The sequence below is a fragment of the Diadema setosum genome, chromosome 14 (genome assembly GCF_964275005.1).
Source record: "Diadema setosum chromosome 14, eeDiaSeto1, whole genome shotgun sequence".
Classification (NCBI taxonomy): domain Eukaryota; kingdom Metazoa; phylum Echinodermata; class Echinoidea; order Diadematoida; family Diadematidae; genus Diadema; species Diadema setosum.
Window position 1 is genome coordinate 31,067,784 of NC_092698.1, and position 26,141 is coordinate 31,093,924.

The 26,141-nt window shown below is 37.7% G+C and overlaps 2 protein-coding genes across 2 annotated transcripts in view; one reads left to right on the top strand and one right to left on the bottom strand.

The window, feature by feature from the left end:
• The window catches only part of LOC140238377 (alpha-amylase A-like), a 46,741-nt gene that overhangs the window by 14,619 nt on the left and 5,981 nt on the right, over positions 1-26,141 (top strand). The gene's annotated exons all lie outside the window — the stretch shown is intronic.
• On the bottom strand, positions 14,157-24,965 carry LOC140238378 (organic cation transporter protein-like). The gene is made up of 11 exons (XM_072318316.1): positions 24,801-24,965; positions 22,114-22,374; positions 21,454-21,557; positions 19,253-19,407; positions 18,315-18,483; positions 17,156-17,291; positions 16,649-16,737; positions 15,910-16,118; positions 15,370-15,478; positions 14,718-14,927; positions 14,157-14,256 (listed from the first exon to the last, which is right to left on the bottom strand). The coding sequence occupies exons 1-11, from the start codon at positions 24,963-24,965 to the stop codon at positions 14,157-14,159; spliced, it is 1,707 nt and encodes a 568-aa protein (XP_072174417.1).

The window sequence follows — 26,141 nt, forward strand, 5'->3', positions numbered from 1 at the left end:
AGGCAGAAAAAGAGAATAAAACAATAGATCCACTTTTGTTATTGCTTTGTTTACTACGCTGTTCAGCTATTTTTACTTCGATATGATCTTTTGGGTTTGATTGGTTTTGTGGAACACGAAACGTCGACCAACATTCCAAGCTGTCAAACTCAAAAGGGAACGGCGCGTTATCATCAAGTTGCATCTGTAATTATGAGATCAAAGTCAACATAGCCAAGAAGAAAGCTGGAAAAAACAAACAAGAAAATGAGTGGATTTCGGAGTTTTTGTTTTTTCGTGATACGGTGATACTGCTCACAATCTCAGAAACTTAAGTTTGAAGAATAACTCTATTTTTGTTTGGTAAAGTTAATATTCTATGGATAGAAATCTGTCAAACAAGTGAGGTATACACATCTCTTTAACTGATTTTTGTATAGTTACATGAAATATTATGATCAAGTCACGACAATTATCTACAATTCAGACATAACACCCTCATCCCCCTAATTGTGTCATCATAATAGACATCCTTACAACTTCGAGGCGCCGCGTAGTTGAAAACTGATGACATTATAAACAAAAGGCTTCTGTTTTAGGATATTGGGCGATTTCCAACACGCGTGTATAATGGCTAGGAATAAACTGCTTTTCGGAGGTCTGCGCTCTATACCTTTCTAGTTTTATTTCTTTCTTTCAGACAGAAACCCTTTACTGAGGTCATCCCACGAGACCGACACCAACGAGTCATATGACCGACGATACCGACATTAAAAATAGGACCATTATTATTCATACAGCCCTCGAGTTATACAACTCACGAGCCATACAGTACATGAGTTCGACACTAGGCAAATAAAGCCTATGAGTTTGACACCAAGCAAAAAAAAAAAAAAAAAAAAAAAGGCTCATGAGACCGACACTACGCAAAGAAGGTTAACAAGACCGACACTATGCAAACAAAGCCCACGAGACTGACACTACACAAAAGAGGCTCACGAGACCGACACTGCGTAAGAGAGGCTAACGAGACCGACACTAGGCGAAGAATGGTCTCGAGACCGAAAGAAATTAGGCAAAGAAGGTCCACGAGACCGACATTAGGCAAAGAAGGTCCACGAGACCGACAGGATGAACAGCGCCATCTATGTCACCTACAGGTGTGTATCTGTACAGGGTGTTGCATTGATGTCATAAAAGGGGAAAAGTGGAAAATAACAAGAACGATGTATGGCTTCAAGTTAGGTCTTTCATAACGACATCGTGCTAATTTTGATAGACTTTCTCCATTTCTAGCTAGAAGATATGGCCAGGTTATAAGATTTTTCCCCTGTTTTCATTGGTAGTAGATATCCTACCCGACTGCCAAGATGTTTTAGAAAACCAATTTGTCATATAATGTATGAAATTCAATTGATGAAGACTTTTTATATCAAAGCGATAGATCCTCAATTTGTTGGCTTGTGTTTGTATAATATTATTGTTCTCCTCAAAACGGTAAATTTTCAAGGAATAAATGACTGTTTTCATGGATGCATTTTCTTTTCCTGAATCATAACAGATACCATGATAGACGATTACGTTGTTTTCTGTGAATTCATATTAAATCCATACCTTCGCTGATTATTACGCGCCCTCCAGATAGTAGGAAGCTTTAGATTTTCGCAACGGAGACGTTCAGAGGGAAAAAAAAAAAACATGTTCTGAGCATGCGCAGTATTTAACGGGCATCAAGTCGATCTATTTATAGCTTGCGTCGTCTTGAGTTTTTCACTACGCGTTCCGGGGGTGTAATACTTTTATATGTGTTGTACAGCACAATTATTTATGTTTCCTTCTCTGCAGTGAGTATGAAGTACTAGTAAAGTGCATACGTGTTCGGAAATAGACATCTCCACAGTATCTTCCTCAGTGCTGCATTAAGTACGGACTACAGAGTAGTGGCACATGATCCTGAGGATAGAAGAGCAAGTTTGAGTACTGCAGAGACTCCAACCCCAAGCACCTTCTGATCTGGAGATTCTCCCGCCCGAAACCCCTAGCAAACGGGAGACTCCAAGGTGATGTGTGCGAAGCGCGAAGTTCCTAGGGTTCTAGATGTTCTCTGGTACTATCTAAGGCTTATTTTTTCAACATACGATAACAATAAGTAAGAAATCCTTTCCACCGGGAGACACAGAGCGAGGGCGGGAGAAATCAAATCTCAAGCGGGAGAACGGGAGATTTTGCAAAAATGGGCTTTCGGCGGGAGATCTCCCGTCGAAAACGGGAGAGTTGGAGTCTCTGGTACTGTTCCTGCATGAGGATACAACTAGCAAGTCGTTGGATTTCGGAGTACTTGGCAATGCGACTTGTCGCATATACCCCGTGCCCATGATCCCATAGTTCCAGTCGTCGCAAGAGGAGGAAGAAGAAGAAGTTGGTAAAGTGCGACCTAGCATCTACCAGGTGCCAACCAACGACACTTGTGCAACCACGTGGTTGTGAAAGGTGTACCAAGTTAGTGTGACGGAGTTGGTAACAAAATTAGGCAGCCATCGTGAAATTCAAAATGGTCGCCATAGCTAAATATATATTTTACCCATATCTCAGGTTGTAAGCATATGGAAAGTATTAATTTGGGGCAAAAAAAAAGCATGTTTATGATGTCAGAAATGCTAACATATAAATTTCTTTTTAATGATGGATCATTTTAATTGGCGGCCATCTTGCAATTCAAAATGGCCACCATAGTAAATGTAATTGGGCCTGTATCTAATATTGTATGCATTGTGTAAGGTTCTAATTTGGTGCAAAGAACATGCGTATGCTATCAGACATTCTGAAACATCTTATTCTGAAACAATGGTACATTTTGATATTATAGGTAGCCATCTTGAAATTCAAAATGGCCGCCATACCAGAATGTATATTTTGGCCCATGTCTCATGTTGTAAGCAATACAGAAAGTTCACATTTCGGGCATAAACCGGGCTCATGATGTTGAACATTCAGATGCACTTTTCCCCTACCTAACACTGCAGATCACTTTCGAGGCTGCCATCTTAACATTCAAAATGGCTGCTTTTCAGCTAATATCTCTGGTTACAAGCAACTTTAAGGCATATCAGTGTTTAAGGTGGTGTACAGTGAACATTCTCTTAAAAACACACACATAGGGCCTATACATCTGTAATAATGGGATATTTGTCTTGGCCTCCACTCTTGAAATTCCAGATGGATTTCGACTTATATGAGGTGCTGTAGGTGTAAACTCAAGCATGCTGGAGCACTTATGTGTAAGTCAATCACTTCAGTGAACTGTGTATCACAAGCGGGAGTGCTTCCTGTCCTGTAGGTACACTGCCAAGTTGAAATGCAAAATGGCTGCCATGGGAAACATTTCTTTGAAAGCATTGCGTTTGGGTAAAATTTGTGAATGGGAAATCATGTGATTCTGGTCTCAAAACAAATGATTTCAAATGTACCTCCTAATAACTGTGTCTGAGTGTTTAAATGCCCCATCTAGACGATTTGATTGTAGGGTTTAGATAAGCAATATTAGCCCTATACTCTAAAATTCATGGGAAAGTCACAGTTAATGTCCTTCCGGCTCATTCCCTGCACGTGTCTTTACAGTCACAACACTTTAAGGCTGTACACAGGGGAGAATTGGTTCTGAATTCTTCCAGAAACAATGACTTTTGCATTTCTTGCTATATGAGCATAATAATGAATTCTGTGGCTACCGTCGCTGTAGGAAGCTCAAAGAATTTAATTGCACAGTAACTGTTTATGCATACCACCCTCTGGAAATAACTACAGTGTGCCATACAGTAGAGTCACATTATATGTTGTGAAAAGTTTATGAGGTTGCTCTCTGGATGTGTTGTGTCAAGGCTCTACAAGGGTAAAGCGGGAGATTGTCCTGGATGAAGTCATCCACGCCCAACTTCCTGGAAGGCATGGACTGTGTCATTGCACATTCTGCATGATTCAGGCTTAGATTCTTCTTGGTCCATCTGCTCTTGTAGACATCCTCAAATTTTCAACTTCAGCCGGCACCATAAAAGGCGTGACCAAGCAGACTTTTTTTTTTCTCAACAAGATGCAGAACATAATCTCTCAATAATGTCAGTTGTACTTTTATCACTTCCATTTCCAGTGATGGAACAGACAACATGCGATGTAGGAAGTAAAGCAAAGATCCATCAGGAGAATGACAATGTCAGTGTCTACGTAATAATCATCAATATCTCTGATTTTCCCGTTGCTCTTGAAGTAGCATCTAATACATACAATGGAATGAGGCTGTCTGCTTCCTCGTTGCTAGGGACGGGTGTCAGCTCCCATGGCATCATGAACCCTTTGTTTCTTTTCTTTCCGTGATGTGGTCTCTGTGTCAGATGGAAATGACTGCTTAGTATTTCAACTTTCAGGCTGATTATTTGGCTCAGTTTTGTGGGTTTCTAAGGCATGGGTATACGAAATGAGCCTTTGTTGGTGAGAATGAGGAGAAGGCCATGAAATTATGAGATGAAAAGTGATTGTGGAATGACTTAGAACTTATACCTTCCGATAAGAGTATCGTCCACCAGGTCTATCAGACTGTAGAACCAGTATAGAAATGTTATGAGAAGTTGGTGATCCTCTCAAGCTTAAAGGTAGGGAATCCAATTTGCATGCCTTAAATGAAGAGTTGTATAAATACAGTGGTATGTTGAAGAGAGTATCATTTTAGAAACTCCCATGAAGTATTGAAAGTGGAAGGTAACGTTTAGTACATTTTTATTCACCGTTAGATTTTGAATTGAATTTTGGTCTGGCTCACCATAAATTCCAGTACATTACTAGGCTACCTTTGCAGACCCATGCACTGCATGTGTGTCCATCATGTACAATGTATATTTTGTGAAGAAAGTTCATCAAAACTTACAAACATTTCTATACACATTCTTGCCAAACAAAATGTTATTACATCAGCTCTTATACATTTAGATTTGTGTTTATAGATAAAAAAAAAATACAAAAGACTGCAACAAAAAGGCTTAAGTGTGGCTGACACACAGAACTACTTAGTAGTTAAGAGTTTTGTGCATTATTCAAATTGTGGATAACTGTTGATTTCCAAATTTCTAAGCAGTGGCCTAAACAAGTCCCCTGAGGTTCATATTTAATGTTTTGCTGCATTTTGGGAGGTCTGTAAAAGGTATCCCCTACCTTTAATGGCTCTGGATCCAATCTTACAATGTCTTTACAGGGTGTATTTTAATTGCAAGAGCTGAATGTCTGGCCTTTCTCATACTATCCCAGCTATATATATATATATATATATATATATATATATATATATATATATATATATATATATACATATACCTATTATATGTACACATATTGAATAAGTTGTCCACGTGTTGGCGTGATAATACAGTGTATCATCAAAAACAAAACTGAAACGAAGTTTATGCTGTATTCACCAACAGTTTATTTCGGCACACAGATTTTCAAGCGATTTCGAGCAAGTGTAGATACTGAAAATTGTTATTGCTCTCTCAGTATCAACACTTGAGAAAGAGCGAATCATTTGAATATTTCTTAGAATTTAATTGCCGAATTTCGGCACTTGAATATTTGTTTTCATATTTGAAACTTTGTTTCAGTTCTGTTTTTGATGATATGTAATATAAACAAATATAAACAAATATTATATTTGCCCTATATTATATTTGATTCTTTCAGAAATAAATTCTTAGTACAGAACAGGAAAACTTCCCTTTTTCATCTTTTTTCAGAATATCCTCTTGAATGTTTCCGATACCTGATTGCCAAAACACCACATTCATCAGCTTCAATGCAGGGACAATTTTTGAGATTACCCTCGTTTGGTGGTCTGTTAAATTGTGGACGAATGCTGATGCGTGCAACGCGCCACAGAACTGAGCTATTATTGCTCCTTTGTACATGTAGGGCCTAGTTTTAGAATCATTGGCTGTACAGCAGGAAGCGTCTTGGAAGTCTTGATAATTGAGGATGACTCACACAAGGGCAATCAGGAAAAAGCCTATTCGATCATTCCTTATTCATTCCGTGTTATTCCAGAAATATATCCAGCAAACCTTGTTTTACTTTGTGGCCAACAATCGAGCTTGTGAATGGGATGCCTGGTAGGGTGACCATGGCATTTCTAGCCATTGCGAGACTTTTCCTTGTTTTTCTTCATTCTCTCGAGGCAGCATCATTTTTTTGAAGATCACCTTCAATTGTATATGTGGAAATATTCAATGACTGGGATTAAATGTAATCATGAATGACGCAAAATAATACGTTGCCCGAGAGACAAAAACAACTCAGTGTGTATTTTAGCTCATATAGCTTCAGCGCGCAGTACGTGAACCGCATACACGTGCTATGTTATACTTGCCTGGCTATGATGTGAGATGTAACGCTTATACGCTTGCCTACACGTAGAGGACAGTAACGTGGTATGGGCCTCTCCTCCCCCCCCCCCCCCCCCAACGCAGTTTTTGCCCCTCAGCATGGCTTGATGACGTCATTGGAACCGCGTCCTTACATTTTGAATCTATGGCGGCAATTGAATTGAGAGATGGCTGTGACCTGGAAAAGAATTCGGTCTAACTAGGACAATTTTGGCAAATTCATCTAAGGCGCTTTAACCACAGATATATGTTTTTTCTGTGGCGGCCATCTTGAATTTAAACATGGTGGCCTATCTAAATTGAACCACAATTAGGAAACGGCTATACTGGAACGTTGTACACCACATGTATGTGCATTCTTGAAAATCTGATGCTTCTACAATAATTGCAACCTGAAATATGGGTAAAAACGCTATGGCGGCCATTTTGAATTTCAAGATGGCAGCCTGCAAATGGCATCAAAGCAATCCACAATATCTGAAAAAACATATATCAGAGTGCCTGACATCACAACCATGCATTTTGCACCAAATTTGAAGTTTCTACAATGATCACTGTATGAGATATGTGTCAAAATACAGTTTGCTATGGCGGCCATTTCGAAATTCAAGATTGCAGCCTACAAATTGTATTAAAACAATCCACAAAATATATATATATATATCAGAGTGTCTGACATCACAACCATGCATTTTGCACCATATTTGAAGCATCTACAATGCTCACTTTATGAGATATGGGTCAAAATACAGTTTGCTATGGCGGCTGAAGACCTGGTTGGAAAAAAATGGAACCAAAGTTGTTGTTGTTGTTGTTTTTTTGATTCAGCACCCCCAAATCGACGAAGTTAGCAAAAAAAAAAAAAAAAATCAGTTTTTGCACAAAAATCTCACGGGATTACATAGTAGCCTCTACTAGGTGGGCTGTATATGACTTGTTAGCTGTATGACTTCTGGGCTGTATAACTCATGGACTGTATGACTCGTGAGTGTTGGTCTCGTGATGTGCACGTACAATTTAATGGCACCATGCAAATTTGGGAAATACAATGTACGTTCTGCCATTCACCCGTTCGCCATTGTTGCGATATTGTTATGAAATTTTCACAGCTGCGTTGCGTTGACTTTATTCATATTTTATCAAGTTCAGCATAAACTTGGATTACAAGTTTCCTTTACGACCAAACTTACGTGTGCGAGACTCTGCAGATCCCATAATTGGCGGTGCTTTCATGGAATATGCAGATGAGCATCATTACGACGGTCAAGAGTAGGGGTTTTCCGAGCGGACTCATGTTCGTACGAGTGCCGAGATTTGTCCTTGTGACAGCAAGTGATACGCGTTTAAGGTATCTTTACGAACCTGGCGTTGGACCTGGTATAAGTTGGAAAAAAATTATCTGTAGGCCTATTCAAAGGTGAATATGAAACACCGAATTTATTTATTCATTCACATGTCATCGTCTGACCTCTTCAGTCACTGCTGTAGCCTTTTGCAAAGGCAGCTCGCAATAATTGACTCGCACACAGTGAGCAGTGGACTCGCACGCAAACAGCGATCGGATCGCGAGTTGTGTGTGCGCGTCCTTAAATTATAGCGAGCTGCCTTTGCAAAAGGTTATCACTGCTGCGGCTGGAATCGACAGTGATATAGAAAGCCCACTGGGATTTTAAGATGCCAGAATGTCGTCAACAAGATGACAGATTGTTTATTGATTCATTTCTTGATTGTTTAAACGTTTTGGTATTTTGCGTAGCTATAGTAACTCTTAGAAGTTTTTGTTGAAAGTAAACTTACTCCCGAATGCAATACCGAGATGAAATGAGGCAAAATGCTTGTTGCTTATTTTGCAGAGAAAATATCCGAAAACATCGACTAGTTATTCTGGTTGCTATTTGTATAAGGAAAAGGAGGAAAAGACAGCAGATCTTGGTGTCAAACAGTGAGGTCCGAGTCATAAAACATTTCAAACAGCACAGTTTTGATAAGAACATATACATTTTTATGCATACTTTCAAGTTCTATACTTGTCTTAAAAGATACGAATGACATTGAAGGTTAAACAATTCAGAAATTGAGATTACAATTAAATTCTCAACAATTGTGTTTACTATGTTGGTTTATTTGCCATGTTAGTGATTGATGCATATACTTAGCAGTTGTGAAGTATTTTTCAATCCTTTTTATTAGCCTGCACGCATACATATTCACACATTTAAACGTAAACGCATGCGGGAGCTCACAGACTGTGACACTATTTTATATGGATGGTAAACTTATCAGAACCTAATTTGTCCGTAGAGATATACTGCGCCAGTGAGTTGGAATTTTGAAACCTACTATTTGTAAAGAACACTATCAATTTTGTCACATCTTGCCCATGCGCCAAACGATGAAAACGTAACAGGAACTGGAAGTTCTAGTCAGACGAGTCTTCTTTTATTGTACGTGAATATTCATATCAAATACAGGGGGTTATTAACATAGTTCAAGTTGATTTCAACAGCACAAATCTCAAATACATAACCTACAGTGTGTTATTCGTTCCATTAACTAAACAATAAATTAAATAAATTAAATAAACTATTGAACTATTGAACTATTACAGTGGTTTAAATAACGAACATAGATGAATATACATGTATTATACACATCGTAAACATGCACAAACTTACCCTAAGCGTCATTCGAGGGTTGTACAGAGTAGAGACAAGAGGAAGAAAGAGTTGCTTCAGATGTTATCGTGACAGTTTGGTAAGTGTAATTTCATTAAAGTGGCGACATAAAACAAGCACTAGTTCGATAATATGCGTCTCAATTTTCCCACATCAGTACTTCCTCAATTTGAAAGTCTTGGTCACGAGCGAAAAAAGGAGTGACCGTGATGCGCTCGCAAACTTTTCATTCATGAGTTTTGAACTTGCTCAAGCACTCAGTCTCACTAGAATCCGTCGTTGGAGCGCCCTTTTTAGTTTAGAAATAATTCGCAAGGCTTGCGTGTGTGTGTGTGTTTGACCGTATGTTTTTCCTTTCAATGCTAACTTGCGGTTGACTTGTTCATCGCTTTCTGTCACTGCCATCACAACCTAACATGCATGTCACACACACACACACCCACACACCCACCAACACAAATACTACAAATACTGTTTGAGGAAATCTGACAATCCGTACAAATGTATAGTCATCAGTGGTAATGATTATTAAAAGTTTTTATTAAATCCATTCGCTGCCATTGCTGGATTAAAAAGACTATACTCCAATTGTTGAAGTCACAAGTACTGCAACAATATAAAACAAATAATAGAAATAGAAATAAGGAAGTTTCATTTATCATGAATTAGCATATTCACTCGAGTTATGCAAAGAGAAACATATTTTCCCTGCCTTTAATTTTGAAGGGGATATGCAAGTGATCTTTCATCATGGAAGAAAAATGAAGTTATGTAAAAATTTACTTATTACTGTGATAAGGAACTTGAAAAGGTTCTTCCAAATCCGATATACTAGTACACTGGGTTTGTATCGACCGACGCTAATGAAGGACCATAAGTAGGATGTGTCATCTATCTGCCGTATTCATGAATGATGGCCGCGTGGAGGATATACAGCTGTACTAAAAGATACAGCTCGTTATTCCGAACATTCGTTAACCACGTTAATCAGAAATAACTCGAAAACCAAAATGGAGTGCGGTACTTCGAAAGTTAAATAAACTTCTGTAAATGGAATACAGTCATTCAAAATCATTGTGATATGACGAAAAAAGCGTTTGCATTGTCTCAGCGAGAAATGATTCACTTGTTTACTTTCCGGCAGTGCATAAAATTTGCCTTATTAACTTGGGAGTAGCTGGGTTCAAGATTCATAAAGATTTTTTTTTTTTTTTTTTCGCCTGAGAGAGTCGAATGGTCCTTATGAGGGATCATACTGATAATCACCAGAAATGATAGGAACAAGAACAAGAAGGATAGTAACAATGATAACAGTGATATCAATGGTTATGATTATGATTATGAGCTGAAAAGTGAAAAAAAATGGGACTTGTAGAAATACACAATGTCGTTTCATTTCTCCGGACAGTGTGTGTGTGTGTGTTTGTGAGTGAAGGGGGGGGGGGTAGATTGTGCTCAACGCTCTCTAAACTTTGTTCAACGCCTACCCCATCCTTGCTCGCCCTATGTGCATCTAGATAACATAATAAGGGGAAGCAAACTTTACTTTTAACAACCACACGCACACACACACACACACACGCAAACACACACTTAATGCACACATGCACATATTTATTAATGAATTTGAAAACAGACCAATCATTCATAACATGTAATTGATACACTGATGAAATCAATTTAGAAATAGTCTCAAATTGCCACTCAGAAGCAAAAAAAAAAAAATGGTTCACACATTGATGGAAAAACAAAAGCAAACAAACAAACAAAACTCACACATACGTTAAAGAACACTAAACATGAGATCTCACTTATAATAATCAACTTTGAAAGGCAACACATGAGAACAAAACCTGAACAACGGATTTAATGTAGACAACAGGTGAAAGCTCTCACATAATTATGCCATGAAATTGACTCCCACGTTGAGACGGCACTTCAGCAAAATATCAAGTTATTTTCACAGGAGTTTGACGTGAAGATAATGACATGAAAAATTTGTCCCTTTCTCCATCCTTCGAACCTCACTTCGGTTGTTTTGGAAAATTGATGTTTTTTTTTTCAAAAACCGGTGATATCTTGCTCGTGACTTTTTTTTTTTTTTTTTTTTTTTTTTTTACCGTTGACACCTTTACCTGGCACCGACCATTTTACCCCTCCCCCAAGGCAGATACGTGCCAAGTTTCTCAACTGCATGTATTTATGGGAATGAACTGCCACGGAGTACAGCAATCGCGGATGGAAGAGGGAGTGGTGTTAGAGGAGGTGGAGGATGTGTCCCAACTTTCACAGTAGGAAGGTTTTTTTTTTTGTTTTTTTTTTTTTTCATCTTGGGAATAGAAATTGTGTAATTTTGGCCGTACCCTGATATAATTGTATGTGCAGAACTCTCATCTTCTTGTTATGGAAGATGGTCCTGAAAGACAACAATTTCACCATTTCTTGCTTAAATTTGGTCGGGGGTGAATGAATGTGGAATGTATGACTGACATGACTTAGAAAATGCCACGATTTACGAGACTTTTTAAAATTACTTATTTAAATAAGTATATAACTGGATTTGTAAGATACAGCTATATTCAAGTATCCGTTAGCTAAAGAAAAGAGAATAAAGTAAAAGTAATGCTCTCAATCATTTCAACCCTTGAAAGCAGATCTCTAAACTCTAGCCAGTTTTTGGTCTAGGCCCCCGTCTACGTGACACCATTTGAATAGCTTTGTAATCCTTGTTGCGAATACCAGGGTAATCATTCCTGCCAAATCTATAATTGATGAAAAGCGGATTGTGGTTTACATATTAGATGAAAATGATATATATATATATTCTGTCCTCATAGTTTCCTATATATATATATATATATATATATATATATATATACATATATATATATATATATATATATATATATGTGAGATATGAGAAAGGAAGGAGAAAAACTATTTTGTTTCTGCCATGATCGACTTATATATATATCTATATATATATATCTATATATATATATACATATATATGTATATATGTATATATATATATATATATATATATGGTGTCTTGTTTCTAAAACATGCGCTTTCCTCGCCAGGATAAAGCGCTTTAATGCCATTTTAGGTTTTAATCTCATATATGTATAGACCGATTCAAGTGACTGTTCATGGAAGTGCGCCCTCTTAAGGTGACGCCATAACTGGGGGCCAACCAGGCCGGGTCGGCAAGCGCCGTGCGTGCATGGCAAGGGTGCCAGCGGCAGCCAGTGCTTTTACCACCCGGCGCCACCCGGCCAGCTACCTATCTCTGGCGCTGGCAGCGATCGACGCATCTGGATTTGTGACAACTATAAAGTCTACTTTTTTTTTTCGTTAGCTAATTAATAAAATTAAACAACTTATACCGACTATGAGCGAATGGGTAGATGGCATATACGGCTGTAGCCCAAAGTTGAACTTCAAGGTAAATATCGGTACCATCCGTGAGTGTTTGTAGACTCTATTTCTTTTGCGATGACCTGGGTACTCGCGTGTAAGCCCTTATAGATCTATTCACATTTGTGTAAGAGGGTAAAAACACCTGGGGAGAACTATGGCTAGGCGCAGACAGACGTCTAGATAGTAAGCCTAGACTGTTGAGCAGTTAACTGATATAATTAAATACAAATAATGAATCAGAATCTTGAGCTAGATAGTAGATATGGCGCTATCAAAGCAACTAATAATATCAGTGTTAGGCTTTTCTCGGACCAGCGGGGTAGAGTCTGTCTAACGTTTTTTAGATCTTGTCTAGAATTCTAGCCAACAGTCCAGACTAGATCTAGACCCGTCTAGACCTATTGACTTCTAGATCCAAGCTACATCCTATATCATTTTCGGTTGTCACTAAATAAACTTCCGGCAAGTCTAACTAAGTAAACCAAACTGAAGGCAAATCTAGGCGTTTCTAAGCCGTATAAACTTAAGAAGTTAATCTACGTCGCCTGATGTCAACAACCAAAAATTCTACTGTTTAAGGTCTAAGTAACCTTGCATTTAACATCGAGCTAACGCCTAAAATTATAATCTACAAAAGTGATTTTCAAATCAAACTTTCTTAATATGAATTATGCTTATGAAACGGATGTTTGCCACCATTCATAGCAGTTTAAAATCTATAAGTATCACTTTATCAAAACTTAAATCAAATTCAGAGTTCCAGGCCCAAATTGAATATGGTCAATTTAATGCTGAACATTTAGTGAAGAAGTTAAAAATTACAATATAAGTTTTTTTTTTTTTTTTTTTTACACATCTTGAAACATTCATTTGGCTGTAGTGTAGGCTTTGAAATGAAATGTTAGTAGCCAGGAAGTGGATTTTAACTTTTGTAAGTATTGCACCAAGCGTTGAAAAAAAAAAATTAATGAATTATCAAAATCTTTCATCTGAACTTTTCTTCTAAAATGAACAACTTTATTTTACGTATATGAATATGCAGTGATTTACTCTATATTAAATAGAGAATCTATTAGGCATAGGCCAAAGTTTGTTTCGAAAATCTGTGCATTCTTTATACCGCTGTGTTTCACTTAAGTGTTATATTCATCATGCGTCAGTGGTGTCTGAATTTCACACACTGACGTGCAGCTTCCATTTCCGGTTTTTCGCCTGTTATTTATGCACCCAAACAACTGCACAATATGTGGGTTTTTTTCTGATCCTTTGAAGCTTTCATTTTAGATCGATATGTCTGAATTACTCAATTTGTCCAAAAGAAAGGCATTAAATGCCGCTGAATGACTTTTCCACAGTGAGTAAAACAATCACAATTTTAGCGCGGCGGTCGCCGACCCAGCGGCCGCGCCCGGCTAACTATGCGCGATGGGTACGCTGGGCTGCTAGATAGCTGCAAGTGCAACTCGGTGGGTAGCTAGCTCGCTGGGAGCCCCCGTTGGCCCCCAGTTATGGCGGCCGTTATAGCGCCGCTAGCGGCGGTAGGTGAATAGGTCATCGAAATTGAAACGGTCTATATACACCTATATATATATATATATATATATGCATATATATCGTCGTGACATCTCCTTGAGCTCCTGTTGTCAAGCATCTTCAAGCCTCAAACCGGATCACCCTTCGTCATTCCGTTTGCTTCTTGATATTTGATATTAGGGTATTCACTTCCTTGTACTTCTTTCCTCTGTCTCGGGCCGGCTCTCCTGCAAAAACATCGTGGGAGAAAATACACATTCGGAATAAAAACCGTACAAATTTTCAACGTCAAAGAGAAAAAAAAAGACAAACTAAAAGTTAACTGCTCTGTCATGTTGTTAATCTTGTCAGAGAGATTTAAATTTTCAAATCAAGCATAGCGACTGTGTGGCGTGGGGCGCATCTTTATCTATACATATCTCTTTCTTTTGCGAAGTTTTTTTTAAATCTGTTTATATATATATATATACATATTGAAACAAAGAGAGGGAAAACTGACCAGAAACAAATGATAGATAGTGAAAACTCTGAGCAAAGAAAGCGGATGGAAACCCATTTTCACTGTATATATATATATATATATATTATATATATATATATATATATATATATATATATATATATATATATATATATATATATATATATATATATATATATATATATATACATTTTACATAAAACTTACCAACCGATGTTTTCCCCTTCTTCGATGGTTTCTGGGATCTTCTTGCCACGCGTTTCGGGCAGGAAGACAGACACAATGCCAGCGATGATGGACAGTGAGCCGAAGATTACCAGAGGTAACGGATCCCAGACTGACCGTAGAGCTATTATCTGCGGTCCCAGGATGTTCGCCATGTTAGAGAAGAGAGTGCAGGCACCCAATGCCTCATTTCTTTAGTTTCCAGAGAAAGACAATATATGACCACAACACTCAATACCTGAGTTTCGCAATTCTACATGGCCTTTGTCAACGAAAGAGATAAGATGTTAAGGCTTTATTATTCCATTCAAAAAATACTCGATGTATATCAACACACTAAGCAGATTGGAAAACATTTCGTTGTGTATTACCTCTCGTTTGCACAGTATTATGACGTCATAACAGTGAAAAAGAAAAAATATTCTAAATTTCTGCCATGATCGACTTATGTCAAATTGAACAGGAATTTTTACTCAGATCATGACTTTGTACGCTTAATCTGTACTGAGATCGTCTGTACTGGCGAAGAGAGAGAGAGAGATAGATAGATAGATAGATAGATAGATAGATAGATAGATAGATAGATAGATGATAGATAGATAGACAGACAGAGAAACTGCTATAAATCGCTCACCTGACTGGGGTTGGGACAATCTCCACGGCGTGTAGATAGATGATGCTAAAAGACGACGTGATTGCAAACTTGCCAACCATGGCTACACAGGCACGACCAACACCCAACGCTGTTGTTATGAAGAGAGGGTAAGAGAGAGAAAAAAAGTGGGAACAAGGGAGAAAAAAAGAGAAGATGGCTACAGCAGATACGTACTGTATTTTGTGACGTGTAATAGAAAACAATGGACATGATATAATTTTCTGATTGAAATGAGCGATATTTTGTGAGTTTTGTTTACACAGTGCAAACATAAGTATATTACATATTGTAGACACGTAAAGTCCCACTTCGATATACCGACGCGAAAAAAAAATGTGATGATTATTTCAGTAATTTGCATTAGATTAAAGAATCATAATCGATGAATTAGTGGATCACTACACACACACACACACACACGCACGCGCGCGCACACACACACACACATACACATATCGATACATTTTGTTTGTTTATCTATTTACTGATTTAACTAAGCCATTAACTGAACATTCTCACGAATGAATATTGTTGCCAAGAGAGCGATCCCAGCAATAAACATGCAGGCCATGTACGTTGGTCGTCTGCCAAAGTAGTCGATGGGATGAATCACGCCGAAACACGCGGGAATTTCAACGGCACCTGCTATGGCGAAGGCGATGTAGACATTGACGCCGAGACTGCCGGTGCTAAGCGAGACTCCGAAGTAGACTAGCGTGTTAACGATGCTTCGAGGGAGCAAACAAACAAACAAACATAATGAGTCCATTAAATTGTCCTCATGGTAATCAGAAATAACGGCTTTTATATCACAAACTGTCTTCCGCATTAGTCTTGTTTAGCGCTTGGTCTACACAGTGTCATACAACAAAACATAACATTGATACTATGATTATTGCTATTTGGGAGATTGCATACCACCATAAGTGTACCTTTATCAGCGATCTTCGTGAAGTAGACTTTTTCCTAGGGATACAGTTTTCTTTTTTTATCAACTCATACTTGTGGATCCATGACATATCATCTGATGATGCTGGTAATGACAACATATGATATCGATAATGATATTGATAATAGTGATGATTATGTTATTGATAACATTTATAATCATCATCATCATCATCATCATACACAATTAACATAATGATGAAAACATCAAAAAGCGAAGGTGATGATGATAATAAAGATGACAAGTAAGAGGAATGGTAGCAGTCTACTAAGTTTAGTAGAAATGGACCATAGAAATAATTATACTTACAGATTGAACATTATATTCAGGGTATACATCCTTAAACGAGGCTTGCGGAGTAGATCCATAAATGTTTTCTCATCCTCTTTCTTAACATCCTGTAATGAATGATCATAAACATAACATACGTAAATACGTGTAAATCATTGTATAGTGGAGTATGTTTTTCTGTGTGGAAAATGTGTACAATTGATTATAATGTACATATCTCCGAACTCTGTATAATGTGTGTGTGTATATATATATCTGTGTGTTTGCAGTTCATGTGCGTCTCTACGGTACAAACATAGTACAGGTACACATACACATTGCATGATACAAATCTTACCGAAGTATTACATGTATCTAGACGATAATTTATGCATTTACCCTTGCATTGATATGATTCTTTTAAATCGAAAAGAAACCGACTATAGAATTGCGTGTACAAATTCATGGTCATTACTTGAACAAGGGGTTGAAGTTCATTTTCAGCACTTGAAGTGAAAAAATGAAAATGACTCAACTTCAACTTACCTTCTCAGTAACATTAGTGAGGGTGAATGTCTCTGTAATTGTAACTTTGTTGACCTTGGCCAGTTTCCTCACTATTTTGCGAGCTTCTGTTTCACGATCCCTGGACAGTAGCCATCTCGGAGATTCAGGCACCGCTCTGATTTAAAGAAATAAGAAAGGGAGAGAAAGAGAGAGGGAGAAGGGAATTAGCATCTCTCGTCATCAATTTTACGGTGCGAAAATGTACTTATGTGCTTTAAAATAATTGTAGTTTATAATGATGATGCCAGGTTACATACACATGTATTACACTTTGAGCGATCCACGTATTACAAGTCTTGCTGTTAAGTCGACCGCCCATACTTACTTTTCTGTCCACCGTTCAAGCATTGGTGTACTTGGTTTCTTGCTGTACATAATCTTATTATGTACTTTACGATCTACATTGCGTAATGTATTTTTCCAAATTGACCAAACTATATGATTGTGTAATGCATGGGTTTTTTTTCACTCTTTCTTGGATGGAAATAAATGAATTTGAAATAAAAGATAACAAATTGGACATATCGACAACTTTGATTTATTCAATGACACATGTCCTTTCTTCTCTTTCGATTCATGTGAATAATACTAAGTAACATCCATTTGTATACTTTAATACCTAAAACAAATTATTCCCAAACATATCCTTTTAAGTACCCACACTATTATGCAGATATATTAACATCTCAAAATCTTTTACCGTAGACTTGACTATATATAGCTATAGTATTCGTTAGAACGCACTTCTGAAATTCAGCCATGCTATTTTTGTTTCTAAATAACATTTGCACTTTCTTTCTTTTGCGTTAATCTTAGCGTTCTAAATTGAAGTAAATGCCTTATTCAGTATACAACAATAAAGTGAGAGAGAACTTGCTTTTTGTGCATTTTTTTTTTTTATAGATGTTCTCCTCCGACAGGCTCAAGCAAAATTACAGATCTAAAGGACCCTTAGCTCTGGCACATTGATGCATTGTGCATGGTATTGTCTTTAGGTTGCTGATAGACCCCCCCCCCCCCCCCCCAAAAAAAAAAAAAAAAAAAAAAAAAGTTTGAAAAATCCTGTTACTGAGTTTGGATGGTCTTTTGTTGAAACAGCTTAGGAATATTTTGCCTCGGAAGAAAAAAAAAAACTTACACAGACAGCAGCAAAAGGATGGCTGGTACAGCAGAGATGATGAGGTAGAAATGCCGCCAATTTCGTATAAAGAAGGCGATAAGGGCTAATAACATGTATCCGAGTGAGCAATAGACCCAAATCGCATTACCCGAAATGCTGCGCTTGGATGGACCTATAAATTCGTTGGCTGTTGATGAGAATAAGAGAAATACCCCACATAACAGGGAAATTGTTTAGAATATTGATTAGAAGACAGAGAGAGACGGAGAGATGGAGGGGGATGAATGTTCTCAGCAATAACAACAGCAGTAATATTTACCATTGTTTACAGTATCGTATGATGAAAAAGGTTACCCCCCCCCCCCCAAAAAAAAAAAAAAAAAGTCGTGATACATACTACATATGCTAGCTCATAAACATTGAATTTTCAAAAACACCCATATCTATACATAATCAGTTCAATGACATGAAATAACTTCCATCAGATCGACAAAGACCAATTCTACTACTACTACTACTACTACTACTACTACTACTACTACTACTACTACTACTAACTACTACTACTATTACTACTACTACTACTAATTCTACTACTACCACCACCACCACTACTACTACTACTACTACTTCTACTACTATACTGCCACTACTTTGACGAGGACGAATACTGCTACTACCACTATTACTTCTGTACTACTACTGTTACAGTATACTACTTCGACGACGACTACTGCTATACTACAATGCTATCATTAATGGTAATGATAGCAATCTCGGTTGTAAAAAGGGCGATAAAAATGATGGCAACGGTTATCATGATTTGGTGCAAGACTAGCTTTAACGACCGCGGTTGAGTCGTCTTTAGTGAATGCAAATGCATCTATGAAGGAAATTTCCCTCAAAACAAATAAATGTATACACCATATATAGATAGGTGAGAGAAATGCGTATACCAAGGACGAAGGTTGCAGCAACCATGGCATTAGACGCGGCTCCAGCAACGAATCTTCCGCCAAGCAGAACCCACACACTGGGCGCCAAAGCAACCACGATTCCAGCCAAACTGACTATTGATAAGGCACCAAAGACGACCCTGTGGCGACCAACCCTGCATAGAAATTAACAGGAGAGATATGGTATATATATATATGTATGTATATATATATATATATATATATATATATATATATATATATATGTATGTATATATATATATATATATATATATATATATATATATATATATATACATTATAGTAGTATACATGAATATCTTATTCGTTATAATAAACGTTTGACATTAGTGTCACGTCCCATCTTAAAAAGGAAATACCTTGCAACATTTTGTTATTTAATGTGAACATCTCTCTCCCTCCCCTCGCCCTATTGTGATGCTTTCCCTCTTTAAAAACCAGGTTTGTTTTTGTATTTTAGCTTTGCAAACGTCGTCGGAGAAGAATGATTCGGTACACAAATCCGCAATGCGGCTCGTTGAGAGATCTTGCTTATCTTTATTCGGGAGGCGTGACTCGCCTTTTATTCACTAGGCCTATAAAATGTATAACAAACTTACTTTTACAGTTAGGTGATATGAAATCAAGACTCCATGAGTGCAACAAGTGAGTACATATTATAATAGGCAGTATATAGTCCAATTCAGTCAAATAATGTCACGCACAGTATGTCTATTGAGCAATATCGGACCAAATAATGAAACAACAAAACGCACATTCACAGAAGCTCGATTTGGAATACCTAGAACATACAAGTCTCCACAGTATCGCGGTGGTCCGGTGGCCCAGATCACCCGCAATAGATGCCGGCCATTATCATTTTTTTTTTAAAGAAATTATATGTTTTTGGTATTTTTCTATCTTTTTATATGTTCTTCTCAATTAAAAAAAAAAAGAAGAATAGTTTGCGACTCAATGCATAGGCCTAAAAAAATACATCGTATACGTATTTTAGCTAGATTCCGCCACCAGGGTTGGCAGATTACAGCTGATGTTCACGGCCAAATTCGGCTGAACTATTTTTCTGCTCTCAGTCGAATTTCACTCTCAAATTGTATCTAGCTAAAAAATTCACGTTATATAGATATATACCCCTATATGTACAAATATCTCTCAGGCAGTCGCAAACAGTATAAAATGAAACCTGACTGACGTGCGTATTAAATTGAAACATGATAATTTTTGGATTTGAGTCTATAACTTTTGTACTCGAGTCTATCAGACTGCAAATACGGAGCGAAAGAGGGCCCTCTGAAATGTACTTCCAAGGCAGTTCTATTGGCCCTCTGGATACGCGCTCAACTGAAACCGTTGTCCCACTCGAACCGTGGTAAAATGCTGTAGTGTGCAGTATAAGATAAGCTTAGTGCAGTATAAGATAAGCTTTGAAGAGTTTGTTTGCAAAAACCGATACAGTCCATTTTTGAAGATTTTGAAGTACGGTCTCTGTAATAAAGTACAAAATAATACCTTTTAAATGGTATATTGGTCATTACATAATAGGTACATTTTTGAAGTTATGGTCAAATGAAGCACAAAATTTCTTATTATTCTCTTTATTTTTCTTGACCTTTAATCGCAAATATCTCCATTTGGCAAATATGGACTTATCGGTTTTTGCAAACAAACCCTTCTTATATAGCTTGTAAACCAATACATCGAAAAGCCCGAAACATAATACACTGAACAAGGATGAGGAGAAAGGAAGGTCATATATTGTATATAGTAATGAAGCAATGTAATTCCATTACAGTGCCATTGGCTCAACGACTTCAGATGTGTATAATTTATGCATGCTTTCTTCTGTTGTTCTGCTTCCTTGATCACTCACATGCAATCTCATGTGATGCTGCCATATCATCCTCCTGTTTTCTTGTGTGATTTTTAATGAATTTTGGAAACATTCTTATTCCTCATCCAAATCACTATAAATTCTGAAACTCTGTATTCTGAAGTAATGTTAAAATACTCAAGTCTGAATCATCCGGAAGTCTCCTTTAATCGTAATCGTAATTGTATTGTTTTATTGAATGATTTTATTTTATATGTTTTTATTCCTGTTTTTTTTAACCACAAAAAGTAGCCTAAGTGTCGAGCCTTACCTTGAACATAGATCTATACCTGCAAGATCTAAATCTTACTTGTCAGAGAGCGTTCCTCCAACTATCGCTCCGATTGCATTGCCAGCAAAGAACAGGGATTGTTGTAAGCTGATGAAGTGTTCTCCTCCACAAACCAGATCGAACTGAGTTTGGGGAAACGACATACGAAACAGACCAATAGATGGAAGTTTAACATGCTTTAATTGATATCTTAATAAACTGGGTTCAGTTCATAAGACGTGAAGGCAATCTTTACTAAACAACGAAGACAAGTGGCAAGGGACGTGACTGTAGTTGAATACGAAGAGACCTTCCCTCCTGTGGCTCTCAGTACGTGGTTCTCTCATGAAAGGGAAAGGCGCTGTCATGCAACATTATTAACAATAGAGTCTTTTTTTCAACGTCGGAATAATTACCCTGGCTGACTGGGGTAGAATTTGGCAAAAGTTACCGCGACAACGTCCGAGCAACATTCTGCGGGGATCGTAGACAGGGAAGAAAAAAAAAGTCGTCGCGGTAACACTAGTTTGACATGTTTGAAGGGCCCTGTTAAAACGTGACTTTTGATTAAACCGAATACCGAATACCGTCTTTAGCCGTTCTTAAGATTTTGCTTGAGGTATTTTTGTGTTTGTTGTTTGTTTGCTTTGTTTTACTTTCGTTTTTTAAGGGGGGGGGGCATGTCGTTCTAGAACTCACGTCTTGATTCATTGTGGTGGTCAAGGGGTCCTCGTTGTAGTACATCCAGCCGCCGTTGCAGCCAATCGTCGGAAGACCCTTCGGATTGAGATCGGGAGAGAACTCAATGCCCGTGACGTTGTATCTGTGGCAGCGGTCGTAGACCTTCTCATTTTTGGCGCTGTAGTTCCATGGGATGCCCACGTCTCTCTTGGCCAGGCTGCACTCCCATGTGGTGTTGAAGCCGTGCGCGTCGCAGTCCACGGAATCCCATTCCGGTATCTGTGCGATGGCGAGAAATTTGATTCACTGCGAATCCATCTCTTATTCTGACTAAATCTCACCAGGTGCTCACAACCATTTTTCATTCAAGCTGTAAAACAAATGTCATGAAACGGTACATGTTTAAAGCAGATTAAAGCAGTTTAAAGAAGATTTCACAAAACAAATTTGATACTCTTATTACATACATTGTATTTTGCTTTCCTCCAGATTGCTTGGAAACTCACAATTATATGTTAGTCCATGGGCCAGGCCAGATATTGGTACCACCTGAGGTGGCAAAACCTTTTTGGTGTCATTTTGTTCATTTTGTTTTTGTTCATAGATATGCTTATCAAGCTATGATAGCATTTCCAAATGAGTAGCTTAGTCATAATAGATGAATTTTTAACCAATTTGGTCTCGTAGTTATATCCCTATACTTCTGAATCGAGACTAACCGTTATACAAAGGAGCACTGTCTTTTGTATGTCCACAGGACGGTGTTCTGTTGTAAACGCGGTGCGCTTAGTCTTTATTCAAGGCAGCAAAGGGAATATCCAAAGGTTATGACGTTCACAGCGCTTAGTCTTTATTCAAGACGGCGAAGGGAATATCCAAAGCTTATGATACAGTGTATATCCCTTTATCTAAAAACAACAACAACAACAACAACAACAACAACAACAACAACAAAGCAATTCCTCGTGAATTTTACCGTATTTTTCAATTATTATTTTCCGGTGAAAACGCTAATACCACGCCAATGTCGTTTTATTTCCATCCAACAATGAAAGATAATGCAAAAACAATGTACCGGTACACTACAATACATTATAATAAATAACATTGCAAATGAACAATGTGATTTTTGTTTAAATAATCTGTATTTGTTTAGAGGGTAGTATAAAAAACAGTATAGATAAGCCCTTTTATTAGGAACTTTAGATATGATAACGGTACATTGTTCTAGATAAAGACTAAGCGCTCCGCGTGACAGCTGTGGACATCATAACCCTTTGGATATTCCCTTCGCTGCCTTGAATAAAGACTAAAAGCACCGTGTTTACAACAGAACACCTGTGGACATACAGAAAACAGTGCTCTTCTCTGTATAGCGGTTAGTTTCGATTCAGAAGTATATGGATATAAAAACGAGACCAAATTGGTTAAAAATTCATTTATCATGACTAAGCTACTCATTTGGAAATGCTATCATAGCTTGATAAGCATATCTATGCCCGACAAACAAAATGACACCAAAAAGGTTTTGCCACCTCAAGTGGTACCAATAACCCATTTTTCGGGTCTTGGCCCATGGACTATGTACCAGTGGACTCCATCTGATGTCATCCGCTAAACGCTTTTTCTAGCTTAGTAGGAATGTTCAATATTAACGAAAAAAAAAAAATCTTCAAACTCTTCAAAATTCGACAAACTCCAATCAGCATTATCAAGTTCTCTCGAATGTTGTTGCTATCTCCATCTTCAAACAAAAAGAACCGTTGTATTTGTCCGTATTCATTATGTGAAAATTGATATTTTTGAATGAAAAAAAAATGTTCAGAACAGTCCGTTTATTTGAAAGTCTTGAGCGCATTGTTTGAGGAGGAGCACATGCCTTTGATATCACTAAAAGAATCTAGCATTTTGACATGATGAATAATGGGCTTTGACTGATGGTAGGTAAAGAACAATACAGATATTCTACTGACAGCGGTGAGTAATTTTGAATAATGGCATGTAACTCTTCAACCACAAGGCAACATTGTGTTACTGGGAATCTTGTAAGCTTATAATCATTTATCATTTAGAGATAATATCAATGAATTCCGCTTGTCTTTTTACTCTTGTTTTTTTATCGTAATTGTTGGACAAAGCTGAAGAAAGAAGACCAAGACTCTCATTGAATTTGATAAGATCTATAATCTAAATGATTATTCTCAGAAAGAATGATTTCTTGATTGTGTGGGGCGCTGTGGCATAGTGGTAAGATTTCCGACTCTCAGTCGGCGGTCCCGAGTTCGAATCCTGCCAAGCGCAAGATTTTTTTACCCACCACGTCCCTGTCGACCCATGTGTATAAATTGGTACCTGACAATGCTATGTAGGTTAATAACAAAGGCAGCCCCCCCCCCCCCCGGTAGGATAGAATTGTGGCAACGCTGAAGAGACTACCCCGAACAGAGATAAAGACCATAATAACGTGTGTGCATGTGTAGAGTGTCATCCAGAAAAATTGCATAGAAAGTTTTGTTTGTCAAATGTTTGTATATAGATAGGTACGGTGGAGATTTTTTTTTCAAAGAAAACTAATGAAAAAAGGGATCATATTAATTGTAAGATATTTCTGCTGACACTGTTAATGCCATGTCTACATGAGTTGATTGTCATATAGATAACTGTGCTTTATCTACCATATACAAACCACACTAAAACCAACTTACCTTACACCAGTGATCCGTGTCGCCAGAAATGAACACTGCTCCAAGAGTCTGCCATGGTGCTATGAATACCAGAAGACATAGCAAGTTGAATATCACTATCTGATAGCGACCAAATTCCCCTAATTCGTAAAGAACGTCGTCAAATTTCCGATCCCCTTCCTTCATGCTGCAACTTGAATTATAAATTATCTCAAGATTATTTTCTGCAACTTAAAAAGGAAAAGGTTAATCGAGATTAAGTAATGACGCGCTTTTAGGTAAATGTGGCTATGCAAGAGAGTTCTTGCCTATATAGTGGGTCCAAGAAACATTGAAATGCCGAGTCCCAGGGAAGTGAGACAATCGACTGAAAATATTAGAAGAAAGAGATGCAACCTTTATACCCGCATTAAATCACCCGAGACCCCGCAGAATCATTAGTATGTACCGAGGTAACAAAATGTTTCGACGATATGATTTTGACTGTTCAATTGCAAGTGCGAACGTGCGTTTGAGTTTCAGAATAAAAGGGTATAAACATTGATAAACTTTGAACCACTCAAAGCATTACATTGTTGACTTGACAACTTTATCTCCTTTGTGACCCTACATGACCGCAATATTAATCTTAGAGTATTTACAAATGCCATGTAGTAAGTGCGAGGGATTTGTTTGTAGAGCCATTAAACAAAATTCATAAAAAGCGGTACGGTTGAGCATAATACTGTGTTGTTGTTGTTGTTGTTGTTTATGTTACATTAAAGTCAATCTCTTCTTTGAATTCATATCTGACTGACAGAGAATGAACAGATAGCTCTATAGCAATAATGTAACTAACCGGCTGGAACAGAGTGGTGCTATGTTGAGTTGTATGAGCCATGAAGCTATGTATCGGTATATTTCCATTTCTTCTAATAGGCCTACATGTAATACATCGCAATATTATTTACCCCAGTAGACACTATAACGGGAAAAGTCAACAACAAAAAATCTAGAAGACTTATAATGCAAGAGTATTTCAGGTAGTCCAAATAGGGAAAGAGAATGAGCCGATGGCAGGATACCCGTCTGAATCCATATTAAATACGCAGTCCTCTGTCTGGGGTCACGGGCGTTTGCTTTTAGTTCAAGTTTCTCTTAAGTCACAATCAAAGTTACTTCGCCTCAACACTGTGGGCTAAATCATTTTGTTACAATCCTTGCAGTTCTCAGATCGTTTGTACATGCTGAGACCGTCTGCTAAGTCGTCTTACGACGAACCACCAGCGTGACTTTGACTTTTAGGACTTACGTTGCCGAGCTTCACCAATCATAATGAATGCTGAGAGACTATTGTAAACATTTTGATGAGATTGAATGTGG